Source organism: Chaetodon auriga, chromosome 11 (assembly GCF_051107435.1).
Source record: "Chaetodon auriga isolate fChaAug3 chromosome 11, fChaAug3.hap1, whole genome shotgun sequence".
Classification (NCBI taxonomy): domain Eukaryota; kingdom Metazoa; phylum Chordata; class Actinopteri; order Chaetodontiformes; family Chaetodontidae; genus Chaetodon; species Chaetodon auriga.
In genome coordinates this window covers 19,752,786-19,779,792 of record NC_135084.1, presented here as the reverse complement: position 1 = coordinate 19,779,792, position 27,007 = coordinate 19,752,786, and the positions used below count along the sequence as shown (strand labels likewise).

The 27,007-nt window shown below is 42.4% G+C and overlaps 1 protein-coding gene across 3 annotated transcripts in view; it reads left to right on the top strand.

Moving 5' to 3' along the window:
* Positions 1 to 3,168: 3,168 nt before the first annotated feature.
* Positions 3,169 to 27,007, top strand: part of LOC143328559 (equilibrative nucleoside transporter 1-like) — a 29,950-nt gene continuing 6,111 nt past the window's right edge. Inside the window, exons 1-8 of one of the 3 annotated variants that reach the window (XM_076743756.1) lie at positions 3,169 to 3,314; positions 21,991 to 22,081; positions 22,209 to 22,290; positions 23,362 to 23,543; positions 24,329 to 24,468; positions 25,625 to 25,759; positions 26,489 to 26,586; positions 26,851 to 26,932. In XM_076743756.1, coding sequence (XP_076599871.1) covers positions 22,053 to 22,081; positions 22,209 to 22,290; positions 23,362 to 23,543; positions 24,329 to 24,468; positions 25,625 to 25,759; positions 26,489 to 26,586; positions 26,851 to 26,932 — 748 coding nt within the window. In that variant the 5' untranslated portion in view covers positions 3,169 to 3,314; positions 21,991 to 22,052. Of the gene's footprint in view, positions 3,315 to 13,844; positions 13,918 to 21,389; positions 21,443 to 21,990; positions 22,082 to 22,208; positions 22,291 to 23,361; positions 23,544 to 24,328; positions 24,469 to 25,624; positions 25,760 to 26,488; positions 26,587 to 26,850; positions 26,933 to 27,007 lie in introns of those variants that run through there. The other 2 variants (XM_076743755.1, XM_076743757.1) reach the window with 2 other exon arrangements.

The window sequence follows — 27,007 nt, the reverse complement described above, 5'->3', positions numbered from 1 at the left end:
AGGCTCTGGATTTTTCATGTTGTTTGAACTGATATTTACAGCCGCAAAATTTACATCCACGCGGTCACCAGGTTTTGAGCCATTCATCCATGACTTTTTGGTCTAATCGGGGGACCATGAAGCTCAGCTTGGACCGCTCCCAGGTGGCCTGAAAATCTCACACAGAACAGGAGCTCATTCAGGAATCCACCGTGTTTGGGAAGCTGCTTCAGGCGATCCAGATTTTAGCTTGTAAAGCCAAAGAGGTAATCAGGCCCCAGTGACCCCCAAGACTCAAAACCAACTACTCTAATCTGGTTATGTAATTCCCCCCCCCCCCCCAAAAAAAAAAAAAAAAAAAGACACTGGATCACCAGCAAACTCCCCTTGGGAACTGTTTCCCACATGTCTCAACTTAATGGAGATTCAATCACTCAGATCTACAACCTGATCTGTTCAAAGGCGAAATCAAAGACCACGCTGGCTGTTAGTTCGCTGTACTGATTATTCTTCTGCATGGACTCGCAGCAGCATTTGACCCAGACTATGGCTACTTGAGAAAATTGTCCGATACTTTTCTAAAAGGCCAAGAGGTTAATCTTCTGTGAAACTAAATTATGTGAAACTTACTCAAGGGGACTGGGGGGATTTTCTGTATGTGGGTCAGGCTGTGTCCCATGGATTAACACAGAAGAAGAGGGGTTATGTGTGTGTGTATGTGTGTGTGAAAAGTCACTTTTTGCGCAAGCTGTTACGCAGAATTTCGCTGGCACTCAGCAATCACCAGGAATTCCACTGCACCTTGGTTGCATAACTGGGTCATTGAGTTACTCACCAACCCACCCAGCGAAGTCTCTGCGCTGCCAAATCAGCGGCCAGATGTGGATGGAGGTGATCCAAGGGAGTTCCTGGTGCAAGGGCGATGGATGGAGGGGGAGATCTGACAGGATGATCCTCGTGGGGTGGGCTTGATGTGGAGGAGGACAGCAAACATCTGGTGGACGTCCTCCAGAGACAAACAGAGAAATATGCTGTTGGTGAAAAACTGTTTTCATATTTTTTTTTTTTTTAAATTATACCCACACATCTGTTTCAATGTGGGAGTTGATGGGAGGAGACGCATGCAGACAAAGTGCAGGAACATGAGCCGCGATGAAAATCCTTCACTTCGTTGGACAGATACTCAAACCCTGATGAGGATTTCTGTTTTTATTTTGCAGTCCATTAAATCACATTCCTGCTGTAGATGTTTTAGATCCGTGGAGTAAATTCAAAGACAGCTTGTTTTGTGGAAGAACTTTGAGGAAGTCCAGATGATACATTTACCCCGTTGTTTACTTTCTATCGCTGATCCCAGTGTAAATAAATCACACGCTGGACCTTTCATGCATTGAGGAGCTCGGCTAATAAAAGCAGAGAGAATGGCCGACGCTGCTGCTGCTGCTGTCGTCGCTGAGGGGACGCGTCCAAACACAGTTGTTTCCTCGCATACCTCTGCACATTTGTCCTTTACTGATCTAATAAGTGGATCATGTGATGCCTCGATTGTCATCTGTGACCTTGTTTGTACAGCCTGGTTCACCAAATGATTTTAGCCAGAAACTTGAGCAAAAAAGGGCTCGCAAGCTTCTCTCAAATGGCTTTTTTTCTCTCCTCTTTGTCTCAATTGTTTAAAAAAAAAAAAACTTCTTACAAATCAACTTTATTTTCTTCCGCAAATCAGCTGGTTGATGCTGATCTTTAAATGCTGTTGGGCCGCTGTGCACAACTTCCTTCGTCCCTCATTTCCACTACAATCATCAGATCAATCCTCAGATCATCAGATTCAGTCTTCCACCTGCAGGGTCTTCATGAGCAGACCTCACTAGAGGTGAAAGATCTATCTTATCTTGTTTTATCTTGTCTTATCTCATGTGATGCATGTGACACTCTCACCGATGCTGTGTGTCAGCACCGCATTGGCTATTTTACATGAATGTGTCACAGATTGAGTCTCATTTTAATTCTTTTTTTAGTCACTTCCTGTCATCTCTGAACCACCCACAGACTATAAAACATGGGCGTAGCCTCGACAACTTCACCCACAGATTTCTGAAGAGCCGCTGTGAGGCTCAGTGACAGCAGATCCGGTTGTCACCATCTCGGCAGCGCCTGATCCAAAAATGGGCAAAGAAGCGGAGTGGAGGTGGGCTCAAAGCTTTGATATGGTTTAAGTGAGAAGTTAGATCAACATTTACACCCTGTACAGTTGTTATGAATGGGGACATCAGTTATAGAGGCCAAAACAGGCTTTTGTGCCAGGCTGTAAACATGTAAAGCTGGGTATTTTAATATGGGGGTCTATGGGGATTGACTCGCTTTTGGAGCCAGCCGAGGAACTTTAGCGTTGACTTCATTTTTCAGGTCTGGAGGTTGCTGCTCGGAACAATCCTCCTCAACGCTGCTTTAAAACAGCAAACAGGCCTTGAAAGAAACAACATCTGTTGTCTCACAGTATCTGCTCATAGCAACCAAAGCATGACGCAACTTGTTTATGGCTATATTTAGGCACTCGCAACACTTGGTGAAGGTTAGGCAGAGATCAGGATGTTGGTTTGATATTGAGAAAGTAAAGTCAGTGACTGAAACCATGTGTTTTCTTTAACCTGGAACCTCAACCACCACTCAGGATGCAAACAGACGCTCGCCTGTATTTAGGTCACCCTGACCACTATGATGTGCACGCTGCAGAAAACACTTTCTTCAGTCTTTTCAAACACTGCCAGTCAAATCCAGGCTGTGATTACCTGTCCCTCAGAATGTATTCGACAAAACAAATAAACAGAAATGTAATATCAAGGCTGCTCTGACTGCTTTGTAAGTCCAGCTGCTCAGTGACTAAATGAGATGTTAGTGGTTGATGGTGGTGACCCACAGTCCTCAGGACCGATAACTTGGCCTGTGTTTGTATCTCTGGACGATCATTAGCTGCGGTGATTCAGAGCCAGTGAGCAGTTAGTTGTATGAATAAAGACCGTTTGACTGTCTGTCTGACCCAGTATCTGGTTTTGGACACATGCTTTGTAATCTGGTGGTTTATTTGTTTTAAAAAAAAAAAAAAAAAAAAAAATCCAAAGTAACCAGCTGGTCTGCTATTTGTCGGAATCTGGACCAGTCACAGACACCCCCCCCCCCCCCCCCCCCCCCCCCGCAGACCTGCAGCCCGTGTCTCTGTGCCAGCTGCATAATGCGGAGCGTTGAGTTGAGTTTTGCTGCTGAATGAGCCGCGAGAAAACCGGGCGGATGAATGCATGATCGTCGTCGCCTGCGGACCGACGCGCCGCTCAGATGTGAGGGTAAGTCTGCGTTTCTCCTGCACCGGTGATGGAGAGCGAAGATCGGTGTTCAGACTGCTGCCAAAAATACTGAGCCATGGGGGGAGGCGGGGGGGAGGAGAGTGCATGGGATGCCCACACAGTGCAGGTTGCTGCTCTCCGCTCAGAAATGCAGATGTTTGGTTTAGAGGCGCCTCTGCAGAGCAGAGACGGTGACAAGGTCAAATGGTCACAAGTCGCAGTGCGCTGCTTTGGACGCGACAGGAGCATCCCTGCTGAATGCCTGCAATGGCATTGACTGATAGCTGCAGATGGTATCAGTCTACATGCATGCTGCCGCTGCTTTGATAGCCTATTTTAAGACCAGGAGGATCTCTCTGTCAGTAATCCAGCATGCGTGTTGTTGTAGCTGCGGAGGAAGTTGAAAGCGGACCTCGCTTTGGACTCTGGGCCAGAGGTCGAGACTTGTGCACAGTCTGAGTTGAGGCATCACAGCAGGTGACCATGTGAGAATATAGATCTTCCTCACACACACTCACACTCACACACACACAGCAGGGGGACAGCATGAAAGAGATCTGAGAGTAGCCCCTGTTGAGCCAGTAACCACTATAGTATCATGTAAGCACTTGGTACAATGTTTACACACACACACACACACACACACACACACACACACACACACACACACACACTTCAAATCCCCCTATCCCCACTGGGCTTGATATAATGTTGAGTGTGTTCGATAACTTTTGGAGCCGTTGTCTTATCAGCGGTCCTGGAGCTTTGAGAAAGCTGCTGTTCTCACAGTGATAAGCTGTTCTGTTGATGCCAGGTGTCACATGCAGCGCGTTAAATGGAGAGACAGGTGTTGCTATAGTGTTGAAACAATCAATAATCAAACAGTTGATCATTGAAGGCTAATAGATGCTTATTTGAATGACTGGATCATTGTCGCAAGTAGTTTATCAATTATAAACGGCAATCAGCTGTAGGTTGAAGCTCCTCCGGGGGGAAGATTTGCAGCTTCTTTCTATCTCATGTAACCGAATCCATTGTGTTTTGAGCTTTTGTTTGGACAAAATATGCAACTGCAAGACAATCTGATGAGCATTTGTGCCAGTTTTCTGATGCTAAACAATGACTTTGACCTGATTTCTTACCAGGATTTTGTGTCCTGTAACAACTAAACATGTGCAGGGCAACATGACGCAGTAGAACGAAACCAGGTTGCCGAGATTGGATCATCACAGGCGTCACTGTGTTTACATCCAGATGTCCTCTGGCACACAAGGTCATGAATACAGGTTAGGCTTAGACTTTAACACGTTTGTTGTGTTGTGATACGTTTCTGTGATGTCATCTGTCCTAGTTTTTACTTTTCTATGAAAGCCTTTGATTTATTTTTCTGCTTTATCTTCCTGGCAGAAGAGATCACGTATCTCAGTGGGACCTTTCTGGTTAAACAAATTATGAATTAAAAAAACGAGCAGACTATTGACTATTGAAACTAAAAAAGTGGAAAAAATTGTCACATTTTAGAGGCCGGAAGAGGCAAATGTTCAAGCATCGAGGCTCTAGTCTACTGCTTTGGCCCAGAATGAAATATCTCTAGGAACACTTGTGCATCTGTGCAGACTTTCAGAGGACGATGTATCTAGATGACTTTTCCTCTAGCACCAGCAGGTGGTTGGCATGTGCTTTTCATAGACATATCTCAACAACTATTCATGGATGGACATGAAATCTGGTACATTCATGTCCTCCAGAGGATGAATTTGCAATATCCGACTCTTCATTTATCGCCACCATCAGGTCAAATTTATAATGACTTTGCCCTCAGGTGCATTTTATCCGTGCTAATTAGTACATGTTAGCATGCCAGGCGACTCAAAGCCAGACATGTAGTTTATTCGCAGTATCTAGTTCTTGTACATGCAAACTGACCTGAATCCTAAAAAATGGAGCGAATGAAGGAGGGAGCGATGGTTGGATAGAGAGAGCTCTTCTAGTCGTCTAAAAGTAAATTCCAATATAAAAAAAAAGTTGAAATAGTTTGAGCGTATTTGTTCAGAAAATAATTTTCAGTGCAGTGAAGTTTAGCTTAAACACGCTGGAATGTGGTCTCATTAACTTCCCATAAGAAAATAAACTCATTTTTGTTTTTACATCTTGAGTAAAACGTCTCACACACACACACACACACACACACACACACACACACACACATGGGTTTGTTGTGCTTAGAGGAGGTCAGAAACTGGGGTCAGTCTGACTTCTATCAGCACATCTTCACACATATTTGTATTCATCCCACTGGTAAAATAATACAGTGTATTTCATAATAAAACAATGTGGCAGTTTCTTGATATTTCCGCATGAATACTGAAGTGGTAGGAAAGACATTCTTCATCTGGGATGATATTACATAACTTCCTCTTGTTGGTTCAGGCACACTTCTCGGAATAATAACATATGTTTGTCATTTAACAACATATGCTTAACTTTCTTTCAAATAACAGTGGAACGCCGTCAGTGTTGCTTCGTGTTTGTTAGATTCACGTAGTGTCTGCAGAGTGCCTACACAAAATGAAGTTGAAAGAAAAGAAGCTTTTTATACACGTTTTAATCACAAGGAAAAGCACAGCTAATCCTTTGAATGAGTGGGTTTAAAGAAAGAGTCTCTGACTGGAACAATTTTACACTTATTGGAGAGATCTCTTAATTCTGTTTTGATATCCACCAGCACACTTAATGACTTCTCCTGATTTCATGAGATTTTCTCCTAAATTACTTTATTCGCAGCACTCCCAAATCCCAGAGAAGTATAGGAGGTCTAACGGGGGGTCAGACCGGGGCTAATTTTGACATTGGGAAATTTGTTTTATGTGAGAATGAGCCAAGAGCAGATGAGGACTGAGTAGATTAAAGACATTTTCTCCAACCTCAGCTAAAAAGTAACACATAAATAAAGAAAACATACGAGACTGAAATAGTCAGACACAGAAAGAACGAGAAGTGCTGCCAGGAGTGTTGATCCAAAAAGAAAAAGTTGATCTAAAACTTAACTTGTCAGTCATGGTTGGAGGTAAAGTATGTGTATGTTTCTCCTACACGCCCTCTGATTCAGATCAGCCAACATGCTGAAGCCAGAGGAAGACTCCTTGTGTGAAGCAGAACCTGCTGGCTAAGCTCCTTCACATCCCAGAGAGGAAATTAATCTTCAGACTGATTTTGGGTTCATTTTTCAAAAACACACACTCACACATTCACACACCCTGCTCTGAGGTTTGTGGTTTTGTTGATTCTGTAAACATTACTCAACACGGCGAGACTGCTTCGTTTTCTAGACGACCACAATTTAGCTTGAGCGGTGTTTAGTCAGCTCACCGGGCTGACCCGCTGTGTCCCTGCATGCTGCTGTGATAAGTTCAAGGACCGTCTGACACAACAGTGTGGCTGGAGTTTTTTTAAGTGATGCTACATGGTAAACATTTCGCTATGCTGTGATATTCAGATGTATCATCGATTTATCTTCAAAGCATCCGTTTTAATTGATGAAGTAATTAATCTATGGCACTTTGTTCATAATTATAAACTGTTTAAAGTAAAGTAAAAATGTTTGTAGTTTCTTACATTGAAGAATATGTTTGCTTCTTGTTTTTCATGCTGACTGTACTTTTTGCTTTTTGGATTGTCAGACAAATGAGAAATTTGAAGACATCTCTGGTAACTTCTAAGTATGACATAATAATCCATCCAAAAATCCAATAATCATAATCCAAAAAAATATTGACAGATTCCTTGTTGTTTGCCAGAGCTAGGGCTTTAAAGATGGAGTTTTCATTGTTCAGAAAACGTTTCTCACTTTACAAACATGCTGAGTTTCTTTCTTTCATATACATGTTAAATCAGCTCACTGTTTTCTTTCCTCTTTCACTTCCTCTCTTTTGCTGCCTTTGCTGCACATTACAGCCTCCAGTCGCTGGTATATCAACATGTCTGCATTCTGCTGCTCTGTGGTATCGCACCATCTCATACTTGTGGCGCGCACGTGTGTCTTTGTGTTGGTTGAACATGAAATACACACAATATGTTTGCTCTACAGCGCCGCCAGTGGTCAGAATCTCCACAGCGTAACTTTAAGTAGACAGACATCAAAGTCAGGTGAACTAAACAGTAATAATTCAGTCAAATTCCTCTTATGGGTAAACATACCTGGCTTATAAAGCTGATCCAGATTTACAAAAGTACATTGAAGAGACATCCCGTTGTGTTAAGTACTTCTCCAGTCTCTTTATTGTATCTGTAAATACCAACCACTGTCAGGTTTCCATTTGTAAACTGAGGTTTCACCTTTCATTGTCTCTTTATTGACCGCACAGCTATACTGGGACACAATGAATGCAGAAACAGCAATGTGGAAACAACAAAACCGTGTCTGAAGATTAGATAAGATTACATTCAATGTTGTTGTCATTGCACAGAGAACAAGTACTGAGACAACGAAATGCAGTTTAGCATCTGACCAGAAGTGCAAACAGCAGTAAACTGCAGATTAATGTACATATGTATAAAAACAGTGAGGGGTATATATGAATAGGCTAAGAAAAATACAGTATGACCACAGAGTGAAATGAAGATACTAAGCTATATACAGCATGTGCAGCAGTCACAGTAGGTAATATCAGGTCTAAGGTATAAATATACAGCGTGGGTGTGAGCTTGAGAAACGCTTGTGGTAGAAATGCAGTCAGTTGACTTTAACTCAGCTTATGACAGTATTTAATACTAAAATATCTTTAATAGTAATATTGAAATGTTACTGCTGGATCTCGCTCGGTAGAAAGGTTGAATGAAGCTCTTCCCTGACACGTTCCACACACAGTTGTTGGGACATGCATGTGGCAGAGTCAGTCATGTGGGTGTCAAGATGCAGTCTACATGCATGTGGACGGATCTGGTAACAGCTTCTGAAATGACTTCATTTCAGCCTGTGAATAAGCAGGGGAGCTCGGGAACAGAACAACGATGTTAAGTGCACATAGATAATAAAGAAATGGGTTTTAAAGGCCTGCACGTCCACGGCTCCCACGCAGGTGTTTTCACTTATGCAGGCTGATTAGACCTCTTCTCAGGACCGTGTGGGTGTGTGCAGACTGTGCTTTATTGACATTTCCCTCTTTCTCCTCTTAGTTCTGTTGCACCCTTTAAGTTCAAACGTCTACTTACTGTTCTTACTAGTACATGGACTTTGGTGTTATAATGTATGTTCTAGAGCTCCCCCACCTTCAGGCACAGCTCTAACTCGCTAGAATAAGTGAAAACACCTGCGTGGGTGTCAAAGTTAGAATAAGACTCTTTTAACATGGGCAAAAGTAACACCACACAGTCCTACATAGATAAAAGTACTAGATGTATTTTATTCAGAATACTCAAAACTGCTTTTGCGAAAGTATAAAAACAGTTTTTTGAGCACTGGTCTGAATTACTGTGTCAATTACAACATGAAAAACATCCTCAGAGTTGCTCTAGAAGCTGGTGACCTTGTTTTCTCTGTAAAAGTGAAACTGAAAGCAGCTGATGTGTTTCTGGCAGCGTGCAGGTCAGATCCTTGGGGGCGTATGGTGGGAGCCTGAGTTGGAAATTTTCAGTTTCTACAATCTGTGCATTTAAACTTGTAGTAATTGATATTCTTTGGCTGTTTAGGGTCTGTGGAAACAAGCTGTGAACATAACATTGACATAGTTTAAGCTGATATTGAACTGGTTAGCAACACACTGTCAACAGTTTGCATCGGAGCAGCTGAAGTATCGTCCATAGACAATAAGAAGTGCTGATAGTCATCAGGTACTCATCAGGGCCACCTCCAACAGGCTAATTGACCTGTAACATCTGGAAGAATAATGAAAAAATATCATTGTATTAATCAACAAATTATTTTTCTTTGTGTATACGTTTTCCTCAACAACAATAGCCCTGAGTATTGTCCTTGTGGATGTGATGGCTTCAACAGATGACCCCCAGGCTGTCGCGAGTCAAGCCAACAACAAGTCAGGGCTCAATGGTCTGGTATCAATAAGACTGGTGCCGTCTCACGCAGCAATAGAGAGAGAACAATTGGGTAATGAAATTCGAATGGGCAAACAGGATGTTAAATCGACATAACCACGCCACAGAAAACATGGTAATGGCAGAACTCCAAAATCTTAAAAAAATAAAACCTTGCCCTCAGTTACCTCAGTTTGAAAGATTTTCCTGACACAGAAGAGGCCAACAGGATGGCTGTCAGCCTCCGATAAGATAAGAGGATGGGATGATGTGGATGATCTTTTACCGAGACAAAATCACTGAAGAGAAGAGTAGATCTATAGATGGCCACGAGCGAAACTGACACAGGATCAGAAGCACTTTAACAGATGAGACTGTAAACAGAAAATTCAGATTTCCTGATTTGATTTCAAAGATGATTTCACGCACTCTGTAGGCTGACATGTAGAGCGCAAATCGCATGTACAGTAAAGGAATGAACTGACACACATGAAACCCCTGAACAGCACACACACATACATGCTACAGACTGATGATAAACAACAGCCTAAATAGCCAATAATGAAATAACAAAGTGAAAACTACCTTCAAAACCTTCAGTGGGGCTTTTTCTTAAAGTGCATAACGATATGAAACAAAGGCTCAGTACTGGTTTAAAATATTATATTTTTTAACTTTAAATACGCTCTCACAGCCCAAATTTAATCAGGCTATCGTACCTGTATCGTAAACCAACCTGTATCGACTGCAGCAGTTTTCTGCCCACGTGAGTAAGTGTGGATTTAACCTTTAACACCGACCCCGTCATCAGCACTACACTGTCACTACGCATGTTGAATTCAAGCCTAACAGCACAGCCGTGCAGAAATGAAAGGAATGCACGCTCCCACACTCCTCCTCCTCATGTGTGGAACAGAATCTGGACTGTTAACAATGAATAACTCCCAAATTTAATGCGCAGAAGAAGAGCAAGAGCTCGCTGTTGGCCAGAACGATTGATGTGAACTTTGCCTCAAGGCCTGTTTGTCTCGTTGATGTCATATAAATGATCACACTTGTTTGGCCTCGCTGAAATGCGTAATGAGGTTACTGAAAGGTGGGGAAACACAATGTTAACAGGCTGTATTTACAGAGCAAAAGCCAAAAAACCAGCGTGGGACGCATTTGGTATTCACATATTTTACAAGATTCCCTCATTTTTTAGATAAGTTTGCGCCCAAAATCTAAGCCTTTGTCAACATTTAGCACATTCCAAATTGCTGATAAATGAGTGTAATAAAGACTGAAGGGACGAACGGAGTGAACTCTTTTTTTGAAGATTTTGGGTGATTTCCATGGCTGCAGAGAGGAATGTGAGCACCACGAATGCAGAATGTCAGGACTAAAGCCAGTTTTGAATTTGCTGGACTTCACCCAGAGTTGAATCCCATAATGGACTGTCTCAACCTCTTCCCTGAACGCACCAGTGGATTGAGAGGAATGTATTGTCTCTGCAGCAGCAGATTTGCGGATCATCCATCGTGACAGGGATTTCATAGCAGTGTGTGACCCTTTCAGACCGTTCGCACTCTGTTGGGAATTTGAGGGACCTACAGAGGTAAAGATGAGGAGGGATTTCACTCTCACAGACCTCCCCCGGGAGTTTTTTTCTTTGTTTGCCTGTCTTCATCCCCTCAATCCAAACCTTAATCCCTAAAAACAGAGCCAGGCCTCGAAATTTTTAATCCCAAATGGGATCTACTTCACTCCCTCTGTGTCTCCTGAGCCATTTAGGGGTTGAAGAGGCCATCCATTGGAATTCCTTTCTCTACCTCTCTCCACTTAAATCTCAGTATGTGGTCAGAAAGCCACTTCCAGCCCATTCACGTCATGCCCTCCTCCTCTCCCTGAGCTCGCCTCTCATGCCACAGAATTCACAGGATATTCTCAAATTAGACATGTATGATGTTTATTTGCTCATAAACTTCTGTTCTAAAAATGGCGTGAGAGCGAACTGTCAGCAGGAAGCGAAGGGATGCGTGACATAAGATTTTGTCTGACCTACAACCATGCAACATAAAGGAGGCCATTGAATGCTCCTCCAGGTTCTTCTTCTTGCAAGCTGGGAAGTATGGCTTTCTTATCAGGTCGACTGGGCTTGTTGTTTAGCGTTTGCAGGCTGTACCTGGCTGGTTACTGGCAGATATACTGTCACACAGATGACTCATAGAGATCCGTTAGACCTCAACAACCCCAGTGCACCTGTTGAGCTGCAGTTAAGACTCACTGTTGGCACTTTTCAAAGTCTTTTCCTTTCCATTCAAATCTCTCAGTTCTGCATGTTCAGTGTCTGATCAACGAGGTGTCTCGTAGAAACCATCCTCGCTCTTTTTTTTTGCCTCTGTTTCACTGCTTCCCTCTTTTTCTCGTATTTTCCTTCTTCATGGAAAAACCCCATCAAGGCTGTGCCCACTGAGAAGCCTCTGACTGACTTTCCCCTTTGGCTACACAAGACAGTAAACAAGCCTCAGAGGAACACAGAGAGTAAAGAGAGAGCGAGCAGAGAGAAGTGTAGTTTTGGACTTCACACCAGCAGACAGTAGCCCCTCAGTCCTCAGCTCCTCTTCGTTGTGCATGTGTGAGAGGACGCAGCCAGACTAGCGCTCCTTCACACATGGTTTCTGTCCATAACCACAGCAAGCTTTTTTTAGACAGGGGGTAGACAGGGTGTGGATGACTGCCTACCTACCGCGACTATATGAGCAAACAGCAGAGACCAACGCTTACAGCGTCCAGACTCACATGCAGCACACAAACAGAGCGTAAACAACGCCTCGGCAAGGCGGGTCAGACGGGCCAGAGTGTTTTGGTGAAATTATACAGTGGTGTCAGATCTCGCAGACACTTAAGAAAACAAGCTCTTAAAGCAGCACAAGAGAGGATTGTAATGTGTCGTTTTTCAGGCGCGTTTGGTGTGATAGCATTGATTATTTACATATTTTTCTGGGAGTCAGTCATATGCTCCATCTCATTTAATGCACAATAATTTAATATTTCTAACTGCCCACATGAAAAACTCTTTGAGGTCAGTTTCACCACAGTCTTGTCCTTTACTTGTTTTGTCTTTGACTGAATTCTTCAGACTGTTACACGCAGTCAGCATTGACCTTCAGAAATACATGTGCTGTCTTTGCATTTGGAAAACACTGTGGTTAAGTGTGAAAAGGGCAGAGACCGTATGATTCATGGCACAGTTTAAAAACAGTGCCCTCCGTGGTTCTTTACACTCCATTTCTTCCTAAATATTCACACAAACAAGAGTGTTTAACTGTGAGTCAGTCCGTCTAGTCGTCACTCATCGTGTCATGCAGCTTTGGAGTAAACCTCTGTTGTGCCTTTGGGGAAATATGAATAAACAGACCACGTGTAGTCCATAAGTTATGTAGGCTAATGTAATGCCAACTGCTACACCGAAAGAGTCTTTGCAGTTGTGGTGCCTTTGGATCTCTATCTTGCCCCAGAAAAATAGGAAATGACATCTTGACTGTGCTATTCAAGGCGGAGCAGCAAATTAATTGCAGCAGTTTTCTTTTCTGGCAAAACAAAGTTAAGCAGCCAGCAAATGTGTCTCAGAAACTGATTGTGTTCACTGCTTTCAGTAAACATAATTATTACTGCACAGGATTAAGTGGTATATACTGTGAGACGGTATGAAGTTTGTTTCATTATTCTGTGGTATCTTTATCTTTAACAGGTATGTTAGGCCATTGTGCATATCACGCACCCCTATCATTGAATTTAATGGCACTTAGTGGGCCAGTAACAGCTCAAATTTGAAATACCCAAAAGCTATATAATGTTCATCATGGTTATGTGTTATCACTCTATTCCTCTGCTCCCAGTCGGTGATTATTGAATGATAACAACTGACTGGAAGTCTCATCTTGCTGCACCTTTGACTACATTATCGGAGGGTATTTCTGCTATATGTAAATTAAGAGGTTATTCTTAATCAAAGATGTTTCAGAAACAGTCAGCACTGGCAGACTCATGCCAAATGACATTTAAACGTGGTCTCACAGTTTCCTCCGCCTCTGCTGACGAAGGCTGATGGCTTTAAGTACATTCGGAAATTCTAAACAACAAGTCAAGGGCAGTTGGATCGCCTTGAAATCGCCCATAGGTCACTGCATATGTATGTATGTATATATACTCAATTTTTAGTATTTAAAAGATGTTGCACATTGTGTTTTGGCCTATTAATGTATTTTACTTTTTGAGTTATTTTCCTTTGCTAAGATGGCTCACTGCAGTATAAAGAAAGTTGACGATTGCCTGCAAAAATAAGTTAATTATTGACTTCAAGGTGTGTGATCGTCATTACAAGATTTTTAATTTTGCTACACAATCCATCTGATTATTTTTATCGTTGAAAATATGTTCGAATTATTGTTCGGTGAGCCCTCGCTTCACTTCTGAGAATAACTTTTACGAGGAGCTCCTGAAGGGCACATGGCTCTCGAGCTGCTCTCCCGGGCACTGAGGACACAAACGGGATCAGACGCACCGAGACTTCACAGATTGTAATGATAAGGTAGGACATCCCAATGTAGTTAATTAAGACAATGTTGATTAAATGTTACTGCCCGTCTCTTATAAGCTTTATCTCTGGAGAATGGCGCCTCTGAGAGTGTGTATTCACGTGAAAGCTGGCAGTTAAAGGCGAATTTACTGACAGAAATACGTTAACGGTTACTCCTTCTAAGTGAACTCCTGCCTTCTTTCAGGCGTGTTCGGCGATTTTGTTCATTATTACGATTCCGCGGCTGGTTTTGATGCCTTTAACTGTGTCTGGGAGACGAAAATGAAGACAATGCTGCCGGTGTTTGGACGCTGGACGTCAGCATGCCTTCTTTGTTGACTACAGCGGGGAATTAAATTTAGCGCCAACTTTAGGCTCGGTCCGTCCGTCCGAGCCGCGGGGTTAGCTTTAACTAACGTTAGCCAGAGCGTTTAGCTAGTGATCTGCAGATTAACGCGACAGTGAGCGAAGATGTTGAGAACTGATAACTGCCTGGGAGACTTAAAAATACTGTGTGTAAGCTTGATTTTCACTGGCAAACATGTGCTGGGATGACTTCATTTTATTCCTCAGATTTTGCCTCACTTTGTTTAATTTCAATGTCCCCTGCCCCCGAGAAAACGAGCAATATCCACGAAGATGTGTTAAGAGTCCTAATTGTTGCGCTTTCTGCCTATTTCTGGGATGCGATTTAACCAGTCAAATGAAGCTCTTTACGAATGATAAACGTTATAAATGTAGTGAGATGATCCACTATTTTAGTATACTATTTATAAGTAACCCTCTTGATAAATCACGCGGCTCTTGGTGTCTGTGGGAAAGCACGTGTGTGACTGGCAGATCTGATGAAATTATCAGCGGCAGCACGTGGAGAACTGCTGCATCACATGACGAGACAATAGAGAAAGTTCAGAGGAGCCCATTAACAGTTTTGGGCATGTAAGTGATGCTTCAAACGGAGGAACAGGCATTGGTGAATGTTTGTCAAATCGGTGTTTATGTAATTCACTGCAATACTGTGTCTGTTGTACTCAGTGGTGACTTGTTACATGTTTGTATTACCACAGGATGTGTTGTTAAGTGTGTTTGTCATTCAGGTAGCAGGGTATTTAATGATTTTAGGGTGTTGTAGTAGTCTGACATTTATTACAGGATTACTGTAATACCTAAATGGCGATGGCTCCCTCTGACTATGACTGAGTGTTTCCTGGCTTGGCTCCATGTCACACGTGTCTGTGCTATTTGCGACTCTGCTGACCCTGAAGCAAGGAGAGGAGCGCACCAGAATGGTGGCTTTGTTTTCCACTGAACAGCTGGTAGGACAGGGGTATTGATCCACCATGAGCCGTCTGTTTTGTAGGAGCGGGAGTGAAGCTTTCCTATCCGGTGCCTGGGTTGACTGGTGCTGTTCGCTCAAAGCAGTCGTGGCTGGTAGCAGCTCCTCATGTCAAGATAAGATTAGGCTGAAGTGACTCATCAAAGGGAAAATGGGAGCCAAGACCCCCTCTAGTCTTACTCATTAAACCCCATCAGTGCTGACTGTGGCGCAGTCATGGTTGGAGGTGGAGTTCCAGTTCATCATTCAGACACTTGAACCAACTGAAATGACTTGCAGCTGGAGATGAGCTTTGTCCCTGTCCTCCCTGAGGGGCGGGAAATCATCTGTGGCATACAGGGGTGGGCCAGGATAAAGACAATGGATTTAGAAACCTCACACCCTCCCTCCCTCTTTTGGCGTGAGATTTTTTTCCTTTCCAGAGCTCTCCCCCAGGATTTCCAGAACCTTTATGCCGCGCTCATTAGCGTCCCACAAAAGTCTTTTCCTGTCTCTGTGCTATTTTCCTGCGTTTACTGATATTATTCTGATTGCGTCCCAGTTTTACAAAAGCATGATACTTTCTGTGGTTGCCTGCCCTGCACAGACCTGTGACTGGATGGGATTTGCTCAGGCACAACTCATAATACACATAACTTCACTGTGGTTAGTAACAAGCAGAAATCCCAAACTATCATCGTTCATCGTTCATCAAAGGAAAATGGATTAGAAAACGGTATTGTTTGGAATGAAGCTGCATCCTGTTTTCATTGAAGCGTTTGTGCTTCCTCAAAAAGGAAGCAGTGGCGTTGTTGCCGCAGTACTTTCATTTCAAAGTAGATAATAAAGACAATTTTCTGTTCTCTGATTCATTGTAATAGTTCAAAGTAAACTACTCCAGCTTTCCCTTTTGATGTGTGCAGGTTGTGCCAGTTTTTCCACTCAGAGAAGAAGCTTTAATGTTTTAATTGAATAACTCAATTATTTCAAGAGAGAACATTTACATGCATTTGGGCTTTTGAAACTGGTGAAATATCAATGCAGGTTAATCTTTTGGTGATGAATAATCTTATAGAGATGTGACCAAGACGGACGATGTCGACGTCAACATGTGCGAAGATAAATTTTGTGTTTTGTTTGGTTTCCCAGCTTCCCAGAATATAAAGGTCCAGTTGCTGTTGTTAGAGGTTTGTTTGAGTTGAATTTATCTGTCTCTACATCCTTTTGTCAGTCAGAGCATTGGGACCCCGACAGTGTTACCTAGGCCTGCTGCGTCTGCTTGGTTTGTCTCTGAATACCCAAATGCATCTCCGTCCATGTGGAAGTGATGAGGAGACTATGTATTTGGCCACCTGTCGGGGTCCTTCTGTTCACAGTCTGTGTTCCCTGAAATGAGCTTTGGTTCAGAGTGAGAAGTTGTTTAATCTGTTGAGTTTTATTCATTTATTTATTTTCCATCAATAGGATTTCATTTGGCCACTGGTATAAAGCCAGTGGGCGACATGAAAGGCCTGTGTGGACAGACTGTTTGAAGGAACGGCTGCTGACTGTGAGATCGGCTTCCCACCAGACCGCAGTGTGTGCATGTGATGTCAAGTTGTTAAATGTTTAGGCAGTGTCACATTTGCTGCCAGGGTGACTGGCTGCAAGTACTATCAGAAGTCACACTTACAATGCATGACCTACTTTACGTTCAGAAGGTGGCACAAGTTATCACGACATGTGATCAGTGTGGATAACTGATTGTTAACTTGTGCTTGCAGTAGATGCAAGTTGTAGATGCTTGTTTTCTGCTGTCAATTGAAAACACAAATTGATTTGTGAAACCAGCTACAATGTAGACTTTGTCGGATAGAAAATAATTGCAAACTAATTTCATTAATATATTGTTCTGCCATATTTTAATCGTTGTAAGCAAAATATTCTTGCCTTTTCCATTTCTCGCCAGACAAAACAAGTGATTTTAAAACTTTATCTTGGGCTTTAGGGAATCTGTTTTTCCTAATTTTTAGTTGTTAATGTTAATGTTAAAGACCAAACCATTAGAGGACTTGTGTATAGGATTTACTGCAGTGGCATTTAGCGGTTTGGTTGCAGATCGCAACCAACTGAATACCAACTGACAGTGTTAAGCACAACAGATCCATATACTGTTTTTCTGGTGCTATAACAATAACAATCCTGTGCTGAACTATTAAATTATTACTACATCAGAGACAACAGAGAGACAGAATTCCAACATGATATTTATTGAATGATATTTATTAAGAAATGGAGACCAAACATCTTGAGACAAGGTGGCTTCTCAGGATTATGTAAAATCTTCTTTTTAAGATTAGATTACAGTCACCCACAGGTTCCTCAATGTTTTTTTTTTTTTTTTTTCCCCATTCTTATGATAGACTTGAACTTTATAAACTGAGGGCAGGGTCAATAATACTGTCCTTGAAAGAAGAGCAGGAGGAAATACATTGAAATCTGAATCAAGGTTGTTAAAGTCAATGTACTGCACTGTAACTGCAACAGGCTATTGAGCAAGCTGCATTCTGTGCGTGTGTGTGTGCGTGTGTGTGCGTGTGTGTGTGTGTGTGTGTGTGTGTGTGTGTGTGTGTGTGTGTTGGTCATTCTAGGAACGATGTGAAACTGGAAACCTGGTCGGTCAGGCACAGATGCGAACGTCATATGAATCATCAGTGACTAGTTTTGCGAGTTGTGCATAGGAAGCCTTTTTAAATATACACTGTATCAGTGCATCCTGCTTCTGCAGAAAACAGACCTGTGTGGCAATGAGCACTGAAAAGGGCACAATTTATGCGTTTTTGCGTGGTGAGTGCAGATTACTCTGATTGCACATTATCCAGTCTCTCCTGTTTCTCCCACATACAAGTGACATGTTTAAGGGATGGTTAAGAAAATGCTGTTTTGTGTGTGCAATGCTTTGCACCCACCAATGGCAGCAATTAGATTTAGTGGTTCTTCCACTACTAGCTAGTTAATTGCAGTTAATTACATTGGGGTTGTATCCCATTTGTGAAATAATCTCTAATTAGATTGCTAGAATGGAAAGCAGCACGTCTTCACGTCTTTACATTAAATGTAACTTCAGTGAGAGTGTTCACCATCTATTAGCACTGGGAGATGACCTCGAGGAAAGGGCTTAGTCGCCTCATCATATGAGCAGCATCAAAACTATTCTGTATGTCAGCCTGGGAATAAAGGTGACCCTGTTAGTGAGGTATGCTGCTGACACAAGAAAAATGTATTGCTCTTCTCTTAAGATTTACATGTGTCCAAGATATACAAAAAATATAGATATTTTTTTCTCCAGTTATTTTTTACACGTTTGTTACATCCACTTCCTTGTGCATCAATGTCACTACTTTCCTGACTGTTAACCTGTAAAGAGCTGCAGACAGACGTGTGTTACACCTCCATGACAAATGGAGTTGCCAGCCAGTTCTCTTTACCTGCCAGCAATGAGCTTTACCAGGAGAGCATGATGAGCAGGAGGTCCACTGTGCAGGCTCAAGCAAAAAAGAGAAAAGAGTGGGAGTTTTAGTTCAGTGCCACCTGGGCACCAAGGTCAAACTTTTTTTTTTTCATGCAAATGTTTGATTTCAACTTATCTTTTAAACTGAAAACCAAACCTCAGCATTCATGGTTGAGTTCAGGTTTGTCTAACGTCCTTCATACTGCTGCTGCTTCTAGCGTACATAGTGCACTGTGGCACATAAGCAAGACTACACACGAAGCATTATAAAGCACATCAGGTTAATTCAGAGGCCTCCACAGTCTTATGTGTCTTATTTTGCTTTTTACTCACCAGGATATTTTTCTAATCAGCAATAGTGACTACACTGCTCAGATTTCTATTTGCGGTTTTCCTAGGGCTGAAATTTTGTTTGTGATGAGTGTGTAGATTCCAGTGCTTATGGAGAGAGCCAGCATCTAACACAAGGTCTTCTGCAAATCAACATTACATAGCTAAATACTTTGTAGTGCTGCCAGGACTAAAGTTCAGTAATCATCTGACCAACAGCAGACGCTTGTGGAAATCATAGGGTTTTGAGAGAAGAAGCCTCAAGCAGGAAATACAGATTTTAGCGAGTAATAACATTAATGTGAGGTCAAATAAAATAGTAAGCTAAATATACAGTGTGGTCTGACTAAACCAGGTTCCCAAGTTGCAAATTGTGCACATAATTGTGACCATGACAAGCAGACTCTGAACGGCCAGAACCCTCTGAACTGTTTGGCAGTATCTGAACTATATTTTTTACCTTGACAGGAGAGGAGGAAACAATAAATTACTGTCACTCCTGTTAAATCTTTTCCCTTTGGAGTGCTGATTGTTGGAGTTGGACGTCACTGAGAGGCCAGCTAGTTAAAGTGTCAGACTAGTGCCAAACTGGAGTTTTGTACCACTCTACAGACTGCAAAGTGCCTGTGTGACTGTGTGTGTGGTGGGCACCATTTCAACACCAGGCGACTCCCGCCAGCTGGCTCATTTTCATGACACATTAGGTCGAGAGAGGCAAACTTTACAGGAATCTGGGACATGGCTGAGCCAGTGTATTTTAAACTGTGACTCGCAGTGGTGTCTGTAATACCACTGGCTATGAGTTTGGACTATGTTGTGGGGTTTGACTGTTTTAAGACAAACCAGAGGGAGGGATAAAGAAGAAGAAGAAGAAGACAAGCAGTGTAAAATACTGATTTGGCTATATGTTTGTGAAATGACCATTCAAACCTGGCTGAGGCATTGTCAAGGCAAAAGTCGATAGGAGCGGGCACACAGGGCAAGTTGAGTCCTGACAGCTACTTTGGGTTTAGACTCAGGATGTGGGTGCGGCTCTGATGCATCAGTGACATGCAAATACCAGCTGATTAATTAAACGTGGCTGGGTTTTATTCACGTAGTGTGTGTGCCTGGTCTCGTGGTAAATTTCAATGCAAGGAAGCACATGTGAACTTGTTTAAGAAATACAGTCTGTTGTCTGTGGGACTTTTGTCCCATCTCACATGCCATACAGACCATTCTCATAGACCGTTGTTTCTCAGAGTTTGACTCCGCTCAATCAGTCCAGTATATCTGGGATGCATGGTACTTAATGTGCCATAGTGTGTGTGGCCCCCTTCATATAGAGCAGTATCTGTTCTTACTGAGAGCACACTCATGACCAGCCTGATCAAACACGGTATTTGTCATCTCACGTCTGTCAGCAACAAGAACAACAATCTATTCAACGTTGAATAAATCAAATCATTCATGCCGAATCATGTGTGAAACATCAGATTTTAGGCAATTATAACAAAAGTTAATGTTACGTCAAAATGCATTGAATGCCACAGATGCATTGGATGCATTTCCTTCCTTTCCTTCACTTTCTTCCGCAAGGATTTTTCTTAACAGGGGCCACCTGTTGATCAGTAGAAGAGTGTGAAACCATTGGTAGGAATGTGTATTGGTGTTTCCTGGTGAGAAGAAATGAAACTGGAACCCACACCAACTATGTTCCATCATACCACTATCAATGGGTGGCCAATCAATCAGTGCATTTCATTTTGAGCTGTTGCATTTAAGTGCTCATGATCTATGTGTTTACTGAGACCTAAACTTGGTCTCATGTTGTTTAGCTTGACTTTCTGCCAAATTGCTCTGTGTTTTTTAAGGAGGAAGTGTCTTGAAGAAAAGTTATTCTGTTTGGATAAGGTGTTACATAGCTGTCTGAGCACATGTCTTCCATCAGATCCAGGGGAGAAGATGCTAGGAAAAGAGCATATATGGTATATAGAATAATGTAATTAGAAAAACAATCCTTCATGTTCTCCTCTTAGCTATCACATATGCTTATTTTCTGGTCACTGCAGACTAACATGATTCTTAGGAATTTTGTCAAGGAAGGATCTGACTTTTGCACTATTTACCTGAAATGATATAAATCTGGGAGTTGATATCTCTGTGCCGAAGTGTGTCATGCATGCTTGGAATGTAAGTGTAAAACTGTGTAGGAAGTGTCGCGGTACAGTGGAGTTTAAGGTAAAGGGAAGAGGGAGGGATGGACTCCAAGATGCAAAGAGGGCAGGTCCAATGGGCAGCAGACTGCAGGGTGTCAACCTACTAAACCTCTGTATGCCATGAAATGAAGCATGCAGAGTTTGTTCAGCCTTTGTGTTAGTTGCATCTGAGGAAAGAGGAGCTTTGACTGAACTCAGTTGTGCGTAAGTTTCTAAAAAGTAGTTTTCCTTAAAGGTTAATAGGGGCAGAAAATAGTTGTTTTTCACATTTATTTGACATTTTTATTCTTAACAAGGTGATTCATGTGTTTCTGACTGATGTGAAGCTTTTCTTGAGTTTAACAACTGTTACAGCTTGACCACAAAGCAGCAAGACTTCTTTTATTCATGTTGTCTGAGTGCGACCTGAGTGAGTGTTTGACCACTTATTGTTTTTGTGGCTTGTTTGTCACTCTGGAATTACTAAGACATGTTCACATCACAGTCATTAGGAAGTGGAGTTGTTACTGTCTTTGCTGTAAAGCTGGAGGTTTTCTACAGCTGATACTACCATGCTGCTACTTAAGAGCTGTTCACATTTCTTCATGCTGCCCAGTATTCAATAGTTTTGTTGGCCCATAAATTAATTGATTCATTATAATATCTAAATATAGAAAGGAGAGACGTGGCTGCTGACGACAGACATGTAGCTGCAGTCGCACTCTAAATGTTAACTACATTTCACACATGTGTCTGTTATCTGTATATTTCAGACCTGGTGCCGCCCTGATTAACCTCTGACTGAGCACGAGTCTCTGACAGTCCAACGTGAACCATGACGGCCATCAATGCACCTCAGGACAAGTAAAAGAAACTCTCTGTTTTAGTTTCAGCATGTGCACAATGAGATCTGGATGAGATCCAGTTCATAAACTGTTGATATAAAGTTGACTTCTTTGACCTGCTTTCATGCAAACTTTCTCTTTCCCAGATACAATGCAGTATGGATCATTTTCTTCATCCTGGGCTTGGGAACCCTCTTACCATGGAATTTCTTCATGACAGCAACGATGGTCAGTACAGCAACACTTTAGGACAATTGCAATCATCTGAATGTGAGAATATTTGCAGCCAAATGTGGTTAAACAGACAGATGGAGGTGAAATGAGGAGCCCTGTTGGTGGCCCTGTGCTTAGTGACCAGTTGATTAAAAAGTTGGGCCCCACTTAGAAGAAGGTCACCTCACTTAGGGAAAACAAAGATTGTTTGTTTACCTTTTCTTCCAAAACCACCTGGTTTCACTCAGGATGGCTGACCTGAGTCCAGCCAGGTGGATTTACTTGTTGTGGCATGGCCTCTCTAATCCCTGACTATTCTTTGTGAGTTTTAAGGGGTTAACTTCTTACAATGTGGAATTTCTGCACCATTATCTCGGTGGAGTTCATTTGGAGCCACCCTTAGGGGGGAAATTTCTGTTAAAGCTCAAATTGTTTATGGACCTTATATGTTTTGACAAAGAAAAGTTGGAAATTTGAAGAGTTTAAAGTCAGGGCTTTACCATGACTATAAGGACAGAATCCATAAATGCACAAGCTGTTCAGGCTAGCTTGAAATGCCTCACTTTTGCATTTGTAGCCTGACTGACTGACTTCATTGTTTTTTAGCTTTTACTCAGTTGCCAGTTAAACTAGCAGTAAATTGCACCAAGCTAGAACTGATACGGTCTAGAACAACAGTGCAGGAAATCCTACACTCCTAAAGCTTATAACTTTCAGCCGTTATTGAAGCTGTTTTAAAGTTTTGATTCAACTCTATGGTCATTTTGAAGGTCATAACTTGTGCTTCTGTTGAATTATATTATGTTGAGATTTTTCTAATATTTAGTCCACCCTCACTGATGTAAATGGGCTTAGAAAATATTGAAAGCACCTCTCAGTATTGGCCTTTTGGGAAACCAGAGTTGGTAGATGGCTTATTTTCCTCAAATGATACAGAACAATAAAGCTCTAGGCTGTGAAACACACTACATGAAACTTACATCTGACACATATGAACATCATAAATGAATCCTTCACTGCAACTGTTACTTGCAAGAACTGATAACCACTGACAAAACATATGCATTTCTCCGTCCTTTTCTACAGTACTTCACGAGTAGGCTGAAGGACCCGGCCACTGACCTTTCCTCCAATCTGACGGCAAATCAGACTTTGGCCGGCGTGGACACTCGCAATGTTTTGGAGTCAAAGTTTAACAATGTGATGACGCTCTGTGCCATGGTGCCTCTGCTCATCTTCACCTGCCTCAACTCCTTCATACACCAGAGGTATCCACCCTGCTCCACACTCGCGTAGATTTAAGGAACGGGCAGTTTATCTGTCAAAGGGAGAAATGTGTTAACGTGAGACATTACTTTCAAAAGATGAGCTTTCTTCAGTCAAATTCTGCCCCTTTACTTTCCCCTGCTCTCTGGCTACCCTCCTGCTTATCTGTACCCCTTGGTCACCACATGCCACTATAGGTAACACGATCCTGTTACGTGAACGTATGTCTGTATACCTTCAGTATGTTTGTTTTAATTAGAGTCGGATTAAAGCGATCTGGGGTGGACCCCGACCACAGCCTACTCCTGCCCTGCACAAACACACCCAGGAATGCTATGTTCTCTGCTCCCCCCTCCCCATCTTCTTCTTCTCAACCTCTATGCATCTCTTCCAAACTTTGTCTGTATTCTTTTCCTCCTGCTGCCCCTCGCTTTCTAACTATACTCACTAGCCTATTTTTTTGGTCTATTCGCTCCAGTTTTCTCTCACAAAACAAAGCAATGCTCGGTGTGAATTGACCCATCATCGTCCATTTTCCACTTTCAAATTGGAGATGGCCCGTTTTCCTTCCTCTTTCCTTGAACACTTCACTGTTATATGTTTAATACAAGTAATTGGATATTTGTTGACTTGAAACATGTTAAAATCCACTTTCAACATCTGAATTTTTTTTAATGATTGGACTTAACCCAACATTTATTTGTTCAATGAACACCTGAAGCATCCTGAAATGGTTATGGGCTGTTAAAATTGAATTGCTCTTTGCTGTTTTCACTGTGTGACTCAGGATTCCTCAGAAGCTGCGGATCTCTGGCAGCCTGACGGTCATCCTGGTGGTTTTCATGTTGACGGCAGTCCTCGTCAAGGTGGACATGGCCCCACTGCCCTTCTTCACGCTCACTATGATCAAAATTATCTGCATCAACTGTGAGTTTCCGAGTGCATAATACTGACATGATTTTTCACTGCAGAGAAAGTCTCGGCCTTCTCAAAAAGAAAGCTCAAACCTACTGAATTTCAAACTAACCAACAGTGAGTCACAGAACAAAATGAGGTAATAAAGTATACAAAATAAAAAAGGCTAACAAAACAAAAGGCACACAAGTAGCAGAGACATAGCAGTCCTCTCTAATCTAGCCTAGGAGACAGGATGAGCATTAAACTATGGGTGTGTGCAGGGAAAGTGTAGCCTGAGAATTGAACTGAATTAGCATTTTGTTTAGCTTAGCCTGAGTTGTGTTTATGTTAGTGGAATTCTTGTTATGATTAAGGGTTATTTTGTTGTGTCTGCCTCTAACCAATTAGTATTGTATCCGTCCTGCCAGTGTGATAGTGGTTGGCCAACAACGCCGATTCTTATCCACTTGTTCCCATTTTTATGTTGATATATTCAGAAAATGTAGCGAGTGTCATGGTTGATTTTCTGACTGGTTGGGATATTCCCGATTGCTGCAAACAATTACTTCCATGCATCTTCTCCCTCTCTGATCAGCCTCTTGTGCTTCCACTGTGTTGGGAAAATCCTCCACTCTCTCATACCGCGCTGAGCCTCAGAACACAGTCTGATCTCACTGTGTTTGTTTATTTACAATGACTCACGGAGCAGCAGGGATAAGCTCACCCCCCTCCTCATCCCTGTTGGGCCAGTCCTGACCCAGGTCCTCATGAGGAGCAGCCCATCGTGTTTGATGTAGAGGGGAGGACGCTATGACCTTGTAGCTTTGATATCGGCGTCAGCACATTCCTCTTAGCGCACACACGTTTAAAGATTTCTGCAGCTAATTAACTTCCAAAGCCGCTATGTAAACGGCCTTAATCCATTGGGGTGATGCAAGTTTCTATGAAAAAGCCTGTTGGCTACAAATTCTTGCAAAGTGGCACAAAGAAATTAGTTATGTAACAGTTATGCAGAACAAACACGTTGTCCACGTTGTTTTTAGAGAGGGTGTCATCTCTCATTGTTTGTGACGGCGGTTCATTTTTTTATGAGCCTGTTTTTCTGCGGTGTTTTTTCTGTCGCAGTGACTCTTTAAAGTACACAAACTCTTTAACATCCTTGCCTTGTTTTCTGTGTCCCTCCCAGCGTTCGGGGCCATTCTTCAGGGCAGTCTGTTCGGGCTGGCAGGGATCTTGCCTGCCTCCTACACCACTCCCATCATGAGTGGACAGGGGCTGGCCGGCACCTTCGCTGCTTTCTCCATGATCTGCGCACTGGCCAGTATGTCCCACACACAAAGCACGAGCTCACCTCCTCTATCATTACAATTATGGATGCGCAGGTGGAGATAATAATAAAAGCACCTACAACACAACACACTTACCAGTGCTGAACATGAACTGAGGTGGTCCTTGACAGATTTACAAGAACAGAAGTGGTCTCTTGGCAGTCCTTTTGGCACTTGGGCTTGTTGCTGTTAGTTGTCTTCCTCTGTGTGCTGTGAGAGTTAAGCTGTAATCAGTAAGATCACATCTAGCTTATAATTAATCTGCCTCCCAAAAAATGGTTTGTTTGGCTTTTCAGCTGCAGCAGGCTGCATCGAATTGGACAGATCTAATCTTCTCAGTCCATGTGACTGTGCTAACGCTGGCTGATGAGGCTGTTTGTGGGAAGTGGTGTTCAGTTTTCAGTCACTTTTAAAGCAGTGAGAATGGTCTACCAATCTCATCATTAACTTCAACAGTGTTGTTAGGAATTAACAACTTACAGTAACACACAGATATAATCAAGTTATATAATCAAGTCCTTTCACATGATGCTGGTACTAGAGTGCCACTGTGTTCATGTTTACGTTTGTGCAGGATGATCCTTCCATATTGTCAAGGATGTAAAAGCTTTTTATTACACCTGATGGTCACAGTGTTGATGAGCAGATGTTCCTTTAGGGCTCATCCTGTGATGGTCTTAAAAATACAGTAATGATTCTGAGTGTCTTCTCTTTGTCTGTAGGTGGCTCAGCCCTGCAGGACAGCGCTTTTGGTTACTTCATCACAGCCTGCGTTGTCATTCTCCTGGCCATAATGTCCTACCTCTCTCTGCCCAGGATGGTAAGACCTCATTTCCATATTAGTGTTTTTTGTCATAAAGAGAAACTTGAGATAAGTGCTGAGTGTCTGTAGATAAGCGATTTTAGTTAAGTATTTCTTTCATTTTTTGACATCAGTCCAAATTCCATCACCCCTGTGAGGTGATAGAACGCAGAACACAGCTGCCTGTGAGAATTTACAGCATCTGATGGAACATGATGTCCTCTCTGTGTCCTCTCTGTATCCTGTGCTCTGCTAGCTGATTATTGACTTTTTTGTCAACAGGAGTTTTTCCAGTACTTCATGGAGAGCAATGGATCCAGGCCCTCTGCTGATGAGGAGAACAAGATGGACTTGCTCAAAAAAGGTGCATACAGTGTTACAAGCCTGCTCAGATATTCAGCTTCCAAAAAGTAATTGAAGGTGAAACTGTGGACACGTG